Genomic DNA, 8,960 nt, shown 5'->3' with positions numbered 1-8,960 from the left:
ACCCCAAAATTATCTCAGTAGGCTGGACTCCACAGACAGGACCTGACACAGACTCTCAAAAACCAGCAAGCTCTTTAATAAATAACCTCTAGATGTGCTGAGGCACCAGAACTGCCTCATCCCCATCCCTAAGCGGCTCCGGATGCACGGCAAAACACCCATAGCCCTTTAAATAGCTTCAGCCCCCTTCACAGGGAGGACATAGGTAGTTAACCGGTGCTCAGCTGATGAGGAGTTCATTAACCCACAGCTGCTTGATTGCTGCCAGCTGCCTGTCTCAGCCTCTGAACTCCAGGGCAGGGAGATTTCAGTCCCTTTTTAAGCTCATAGTAGATTCTTGCTCCTTGTTTTAAAGGAGCGTTATTTTTGAAGGTAAAAGATTTTTACTGCAACTGTTTTACAAACCCCACTATCAGCTTGCAGCAAGCACATCTGACACCTACTGCCTGGGGGAGAGGAAGGGTCCAGGTAGCAACAGGAGCCCTCCTCTTTGCTTTCACTTGTGCAGGAACCATCACAGAAATCCATCGCATCTCACGATGATGGAGGCAAGCCCAAGCACCAGCTCATCTGAGCACCAAAATCAGTACAGAGCTCAGGCCTCTTAAAAGAGTTTGAAACAGAGCCCAGCTGCCTGCACGCAGACACAGCAGCTTGCAACAACCCTTCAGCACAGCCCTGAACACATCTCCAGAGCACTCTTTCTTTCATGAAGCTCCTCAAACACCTTCTGCAGTCCTAGAGCTCCTGGTCTCAGGAGGGCTCCAACCCTCAGTCCCCAAGTCACGCCTGAGCCCAAATGAGCAGAGGGAACAGACACCATCCCTTTCTCACCATCCCTGATGGATCTGCTGCACTTGTCAGGGCAAACTTGGAGGCTGAAGCACTTAAGAAAATGCTACTCCCTTTCAAATACATTTCTGTGGTGCCAGTTTTTACCCTTCACAACACAACCTCAGGCACGTGGCAGAAGCAAGACTGAGACATACCACCCTGTCCGATCCAAATCCCATCCTGAGGTGGCCACCAAGTTCACTGGGCTGCTCAAACAGCAGAAGATGCAAGCATAAATCTCCCTGCTGACACAGGAGAACTGCACAGGCCCAGCTTTCCACACTCCCCAGATAAACATCGCGAGTTTCAGACAGCAAAAGCCAGGCAATATCACTTCCTCTCCGCACAGCACTGCTCCCGCTCGCTTATTCAAGTGACCAGAGAGAGAGGCCTACCTTTAAGCCAGGAACAAGGTCTGTGAGCAAGGAGTAAGCCAGACACCATGCTGTAGCCTGGAAGAAAGACATTTGAGCACACCTGCTCAGCTGTCTCCAGGTGCAGGTTATATGGGCTGATTGAGGCGTCCCACCATGCCCAGGGGAGCTCCAAGGCACCTGCCACCAAGCCAGGGTGCCTACTGAGGTGCCACTTGGGCTGGATGGCCCTACATGTCCGAGAGGATGCTTCACCAAATCACCCTTCTTATCCCAAAGAGGAAATAACATTTATCTCCCTGTCTCCACCAATTATTCATTTTCAGGTCTGCAGCCCGTCAGGACCCTGAGTGCTTTCTGGCTGCCTACAGAAAGACACAGTGCTGCAGATCGACCTGTTGTGTCCCTGGGGAGGGTTTTTACTCTTCCGCTCTCCCAAAAGGTCCAGTCGTCCTTGATCTTTTTTTGCTTCTTTCCCTTGTCTCTAAGGACTGTAAATTGACAGTCAGTTTATACAGAGCAGGTAGGTACGTTTACAAAAGCAGTAGATTATTTTTAAATGAAATCTGGATGCGACAAAAAAACCAAATCTCATAAGGAAGGTCCTTAACAATTATTTTTTGCTCTCAGAGTGTTCCAGCAGGTCAAGGTCTGAAAGCTAAAATTTCAGTAACAAGATGAGAACAGAGCAAAACCCAAGACATTTAGCAATAGACCCTTCATCTTCCCCCAAATTCCTACATTACAATCCCTGTTCAAAAAGATCACCCCTTTAAAACAAACTTCACTGAAATTCTCAGCACTGTGAGAAAGCTGCTGCTTTTTTTAAGGTTGATGTACGTTCTGACAGGAGCACGTCACAAAGATAAACCCAGTGAAACTTCCTGCAGACAGTCACGCTGCATCGCTGCTTACAGCAGAGCTCTCTCCCCTGCTTAGTGTCCCAGTATCTCAGAGATTAGCAGCAGCCTATTTTTATATTGCATCTACACGCGGGAGGAAATACTGAGGCCGCTGGTGTTTGACCACCTGCAGGTACCGCGTTTCAGAAAGACCAGACTGTTTTCAAGTTAGCTGAAAAAAACAAAGCAGCACTGCTACAGCTGGCCTAGGAGCAAGCAGTCCATAAAGAGAGAATTTTATTGACTGCTCTGAAGTTGCATAAAGCAGCACTGCACTGCTGATCTGGAAAATAGGAACAGCTGCACAGCAATTCTTTTGAAATGTATTCATAATCTACATAATCTTCATGTATTAAATACAATTTGCATTTAAAGCCATATTTTCCAAGACTGCGGGATAGGTGGACACACTTTTATCGCCCTTCGTATGTTTGTACACATCTGTGCAGAGGGGCGGAGGAAGGAGAGGGCTCCAGAGAGGGCCTGATGCCAGAGATGATACACGTGCGTGCCACAGCCAGCATCGCTGAGCTGGGTGAAACTTGCTCCACCGTGGCCCCAACCTGCGCACAACGCTCTCCTCGGTTAGCAGTCTGCCCATCAGAAGACTTCTTCCAATGCAAGGCTGTTATTAAAAAGCACACACGCATTGACTTCATACAGCGTTATCTTTATTTTAAAGCTCCTCTCTTATTCAAAACCACAACATGCACGTTCTCGCTCTATTCGGTCTTTGTGTATGTCAGGAAAGGCTCTTAGGACGGCTGCACTGAAATATGATGAATAAACAATACAGAAAAAGCCACGTCCATTCTGTCTAGTCTGCACACGACAGGACTTCCAGGGCAAGAAAAGGCTCTGGACTCCCATGCAGTAGTGCCCTCTGCGGGATGTACCAGTCCTAGTGCCGAGGTTTCCAAGCCCTGATGTTACAACCCTAGAAAGAATGGCTCAGGTATCAACTCTTCAGGCAGAGCCCTCGATTTTGAACTCAATTACCAATTCCAGCTTCTCTTGGTTATGCACATAGCCACGCAGTCACCACTTCAACTGTCCTGTACACCAGTTTGGATTACTACAACCCACTGCCACTTCTGTATTTAATCAAGCTGGTAGCAGCTACCAGCAAAAGGGTAAATTGTGACGACTGGTGAGATCTAGTAAATGAACGCTACAACGACAAGATAATCAGCTGGTCACCTCTTCTCTCTAAACATACTATTGAGAACCAAGTACAAAGGTAACCTAGCCTCAAACGTCACATAAAGGTATATACTGCAATTTGCTTGATGCCCTATTTCTTAGGATATATGTAGCACTGCCTTTTAAAAAAAGTTTACTTCTAACTACTAAATTAAGGCAATATTTAGCCATTCTGTGAGAATTTCCTAAACAGAATGTCAACTTTACCAGTCAGCTCTAAAGAAGCAACGAAACAATTTCCAAAGGGGAAGGGAACATCAGTTTTAAGAACACTGCAGTGCAGTTTTTGGTACTTCAAGGTACTACCTGGAGTGTGGCAGGTTGGTATTTATGTTATTAAAGAAAATAAACTCTCATCACTAAAGAATAAGAGATAAGGAAAATAGTAATTGTAAAAGATTTTACTGAGAAAAGATCAACCATACAAGCAAGAAAAACTTTCAAACATACAACTTGGTAGTATTTTGCAAATAAAAAGTATTAAGTGGAATTTTATAAAGAAAAAGGAGCAAAAAGGCTTTTGATGCCAGCAGACTGGCAATGTCACTCTCAATATATTGTGGGAATTTATAGTAACAAATGTTACTAATGTGGCTCCCATTTTGTTGTGGTCAGAGCCCTCCCAAGGCCAGAAGAACACGGCCAGATTGCATGTATGCTACGCTTCCAGAAAAAACAATCCATACGCAACCTCTGCTCTTAAGCATTAAGCAGAATTTTCACACTGGAAGTTATTTAAGCTCTTTCAATCCATTAGACTTTTGTTTTTAAACAAAACTCAGTTTACATGGATACAATAAATAGTTTATTAACGGAATGTATGTGAATTTCTCTCTTCTATCCTTCCTCTTACTCTCAGCACCTTACACAGAGATGTAAAAGCAGCTTCCAGTCCGAGTCAAGGACAAAAGTTAATTTCATGGCAAAACAAAGAGAGGTTGAAAATTAAGACTGTCACCATTGAGTGCCTAGCTCCTCAAGCGCATGTCTGGTTCCCGAAACCGACAGGTAAATTAGTGTTCCATCTTTCCACACTTTGATCTACCTGCTTCTTCCTGACTCCTGCTCATTTAAGCTCTTCTTAGGCAGGTCAGCTGTTCTGTTCCATGGGGACAGTATAAAGTCATGCCTGCTCTAATGCTCTTTCAGCTATTGCAATATCCCTTTATTATTGTATTTTAAAACCCTACTGTTATTACACCATCTCTTCCTGATCTTTTGTAATAGTTCAGTTTATCTTTGGAATGTTACAAAAATGGAAAGAGTCTTTTTTTCAAAATATAGAGCACCGTGGCCAGGAATAAGGCAAGGGCGAGAAAGATTAGCAGCTTGTCCGTCAGTTCCCTGCGATTGTACTTTGTTATTAGCTTTCGCCCCAACTGAATTGTCCCAGACATGGATTTAAATTCTTCATTTGCTTCCAGGATGGTTCGTGAAGAATTGGCTGAAATTAAGGGAAAAAAAAAAAAAAATTCAGTTGGTTGTGCTTCAAAAACACATGACAAAGGATATAAGCATGCAATATTTGGCAATACAGATAGTGCCCATGAGATCCTTCTGGGTCAGACTGACTTATGGGTAAGACAAACACAGACTGTTCTTGCAAAATCTTTCACAACTCAGTAGTCCTGATGTGCTCAGAAAAAATGCAAAGCAAAATAAGAGTACTGAATGGCTTAAAGGCCCTATGTCCTGTTCCTGAATTTTCAATTTTATGTTACCAGATCAAATCTAGTTCACATTTTTTATGAAGAAAGTCAGTGCTACTTGAGAGCTGCCTGGAAGCGAAGTAAAATAAGAACGGTGCTAGAACTACCAACTTAGGAGAGAGAAATCACCATCACTATCAGCATCAGTCCTAGCAGCAGGAGGACAGGTCAATACTTGAACGTATTAACTGCACGACTGAAACTGTTCCCCCAGGCCAGAGCAGTAAATCAGTGTGATTCAGACGGGGCTGCAGAGCGAGAAAAAGCAGCATGCAGCAGTATGAAATTCTTATTGATTCAATCCAAACAATTTAAACATTTTAATAGTTATTTTTGACAAATATAATTATTTTTGTTGGTTTTCTTTTCTAATAAAAAAGAGAAAATCAACTAGACGAAAAGTGCATTGATTGGTCTCAACTAGAGACAGAATTTGAGAATATGCCAAAACAGCAGGATGGAACATCAGTCAATTTCAACTTCTCTTTCCCTGTGAGAAAACAAACAAGCAAACAAAACCAACCCCCCTGACCTCCTCAGCCTTCCTCCTTTCAAATTACAAAATGAGAGCAAAATCCCAGGAGTCTCCTTTTTCTTATATTACAGAATGCATGCTCTGGACGGCAGTGAATGCTGGTGTATTGCTCTATACCAAACGGATGGATTAGAGAAAAGTCAAACTCCCAGCATATTGTCTGGCTCACAAAAACAAGCATAGCAGAAATAAGTCTTGTCATACTTTGCAAACCTCAAAGAGGCATTCTGATCCAAGTGAAAACAGAAAACTTGTTTCCTGAAACTTGTGAGCTTCCCTGCTTCACAGCTGCATATACTCACTGCATACTAGGAGAGGATTTGCTCAGAAAAAAGGAAATTCTAAGTACTGGTTCAGAATTTGCAGCTGGGTTTTGCAAATGACCTTTGATAGTTTTTCCCTTGATGAACTCCAAGTGTTGTTCAGTCAGAAACAGGGTGATAAAGCGTCTGCCAAGCTGTCTTTAATAGGAGAAGAAACATGCTACTTTTGCATGAACAAACCATGCCCAGCTGCCATCCCTAGATGGGGACAGAAAACAAGGAGGGCAAAAGTTGCATTATTTATCCTTGTCTTTAAACTGTTCTCCCTCCTGCCCAAAAGCACGGCTAGTAAGAGGCCCAGGGAATGCAGATCCAACTTCTAAATGCTTCATGAATCACAGTTCTGACAGGTCACTTGATTTATTGTCTTAGGAGTCGAAGCCAAGAACTGAGTGAAATCTTGGTTTCACAGTCTCTGATGCACTGCTGACAGAGCAAGTGACCTCAGGTTCAAGTCACTTGATCTCCTCGTCTCTTAGTCATCCCAGCTGGAGACTGGGTGAAAACTCTCTTCCAGCCATACTAAGTTTCCTTTTTTTATAGACTTGTACTTACGCTTTTACTTTCTCTGCTATCACCAAATGCATGCCAGGACAGCAGCACAGTGTAACACCAAACATGCTCTTAGCACCTTGTAAACTCATATTGCTTTTATAATTGCTTTTATATGAAACTAAAACAAGAGCTCCTCATCCTGTCCCCTTTCCTTGTTTACTCATAATCATGCAACAGAAACTCCAGCAAACAACTCCACACAATGTACATTATTATTTTCTATTTATGTCCAACTGTTAAGAGCTCTGCTGGACTGTCCTTTAATTATCATCGCAGTAAGTTCTCCCACAGCAAAGCAGGTTTCCACTACGCTCCACACCATGTCAGTTTGCCTCTCCCCATCCTAACAGAACTGATGAAAGATGCTTCAATCACCCAGTCCATACTCAAACACTCAAATAACATCTGTACCCAGGGTCTGCACCGTCTCCTCACTCTGCTGGACTTGCTGTGACATCATCCTGCTAATGCCCATCAGACTCTCTGTGATGTTACTTGCACTCTCTGCCAGACTTTCCTTTGTGGTCTTCCTGAAAAAGAAAGGGAAACAGTAAAGCAAGAAGGGATGAAATTACATCTCTGGGTACTGCAAGGAAAACGCTGCTGCTGGAGAGCTTAGAATAGAGCCTGGCACCAAACATCTCTGCCAACGTACAAAAGACACGAGCAGTTTTTGCTGCATGAGAAATTCAGATTATCTTCACTAAACAATTAAAAAAAAAAATCATAAAATATTGCAGTCATGAGCCAAAACAACTGCTAGTAGCTCAGAATCTCACAGGAGCCCAAATTTCACCAGTTATTCATCCATGACTGTACAACTTCATAAGCTGGCATGGAAGCACCGATACAAACTACCCTGGGTATCCCATTTGCTGCTTCATGATACTGAATAAGCCAACTTTTCAATACAGAAGCTATACAAGCTTACATCCAGTTTCGCAGGCAAAAACAGCTTGCATAATGATCCACTACTTGTTTATGACCCCGGTTAGAATTAATGTAAAAGATGTCCAGAAAAACTGTGAAGGCTATCTTATCCCCTTTTCCGCTTAGACATGCCAACGCCAAGAAAACCTGAAATTCTGACAATCCTTAACAGTTTAAATCTCTACAAAAGGTAAATGCGCTTACAAAAGAAAAGCTATGTTCCACATACAGTTCAGTAACTTTAAAACATTACATCACTTCCATTTAAAGCCAGTGAATATAGCATACACTGTTTAAATCTCAGACCATAGAGTGGGATGGTCTAATACCTTTGTCTTAAGGAGTCTCTTCCCTGCAGCAGTTGATCTTTCTCAGAGTTGTCGATAGCAATTTTGCAAGCTAGATTTGCCTTTCTCCAAGCTGCCTGATTGCTGAAATCACAAGAGCACAGTGTTGTAGTATGATGGTAACACCTTGCAAGTGAAAACAATTTTCAGCAAGCAATCACCACTGTAACTGAGCACCTCAAATACATGCATGGACTCTTCTATATTATAGCACAGAATAACAACATACTGTCCTGTCATTTCTTCTCCTAAGTGCATCATTTATGGAGCAAGGGGAGAAGAATACCGTGCCAACTGTCAAATGACTGACTCTCCAGCCACCTAGTTACATGCCCAACTGCTCAAAGGGACAGACCACGGTCAGGGTGTCGGGACAGGAGAGAGGAAAGGAGAAAGGAGTCCTACCCTTTCCGCTCCTGATCCACACTTGGTCTGGAGCAAAACAGCATCATGTCAATGACTGCATTTGCAGAAGAGGATCCAAAAGATGCCGTACAGAAGTCAGGTATCTCTGGTTACAGGGATCTCTAAACAGCACCGGCTGCCTGACCTACCTGAGCATTTGTTTCTTATGGTTTTCCACTTCCCGCAGTAAAGCTTGTTTATCCGACTCTTTATCTTGCTCCCTCGCCATCTGTTCGAGCTCCTTGGACGGCCAGCAGAAACACGAAAATCTGATCAACAACTGCTGCCACCTGCAACTCGTACACCCCACCCGCGGCCAGAGAGTGAATGAACAGCAGAGCGACCCGATAAACCCACAGCCCCACCGGGACTCCTCACCGCCCCCAGCCCAGGGACAGGCCCCGCGCTGCGGGCCTGCAGCAAAGCCCGGTCACCGCAGCGGCCCGCGGCCGGGAGCCTCACCTGAATGCGGCCGCGGAGGTGGCGGAACTTCTCCTTCACGGCGGCGTTGAGCTCCGTGAGGGCGCTGAGCGGCCCCGGGCAGTCCCGGATGTCCTGGAAGAGAACGCCCCGGTCAGCGCGGCCCGCGGCGGCCATCGCCCAGCCTGGCCGGGGTTCCCCGCGCAAGGCGGCGGCCGCCCCGCAGCCCTGGCAAGGGGGCACCCGCGCGGAGGCGGGCGGCGGTACCTGCACGGCCGCCTTGATCTCCAGGTCGAACTTGACGATTTCCTGGTGACAGACCCGCGCCGGCACGCAGGCGGCCGCCGCCATCTTGGGAGGGGAGCGGGAGGCCCCGCCCGCGGGCGCCCCCTGCGGGCAACCGAGGAGCGGACAGGCGGCAGC

The 8,960-nt window shown here is 45.2% G+C and overlaps 1 protein-coding gene across 1 annotated transcript; it reads right to left on the bottom strand.

Annotated features, from left to right (window-relative positions):
- Window positions 1-3,696: 3,696 nt before the first annotated feature.
- BNIP1 (BCL2 interacting protein 1) lies at window positions 3,697-8,912 on the bottom strand. The gene is made up of 6 exons (XM_086759057.1): window positions 8,805-8,912; window positions 8,580-8,672; window positions 8,267-8,358; window positions 7,695-7,796; window positions 6,847-6,965; window positions 3,697-4,757 (listed from the first exon to the last, which is right to left on the bottom strand). The coding sequence occupies exons 1-6, from the start codon at window positions 8,886-8,888 to the stop codon at window positions 4,561-4,563; spliced, it is 687 nt and encodes a 228-aa protein (XP_086615183.1). The 5' UTR covers window positions 8,889-8,912; the 3' UTR covers window positions 3,697-4,560.
- Between the last annotated feature and the right edge of the window lie 48 nt (window positions 8,913-8,960).

The sequence above is a fragment of the Chlamydotis macqueenii genome, chromosome 14 (genome assembly GCF_036417535.1).
Source record: "Chlamydotis macqueenii isolate bChlMac1 chromosome 14, bChlMac1.mat, whole genome shotgun sequence".
Lineage (NCBI taxonomy): Eukaryota > Metazoa > Chordata > Aves > Otidiformes > Otididae > Chlamydotis > Chlamydotis macqueenii.
Note: the sequence above shows the minus strand (reverse complement) of the source record. Positions and strands in the feature narration are given on the sequence as shown.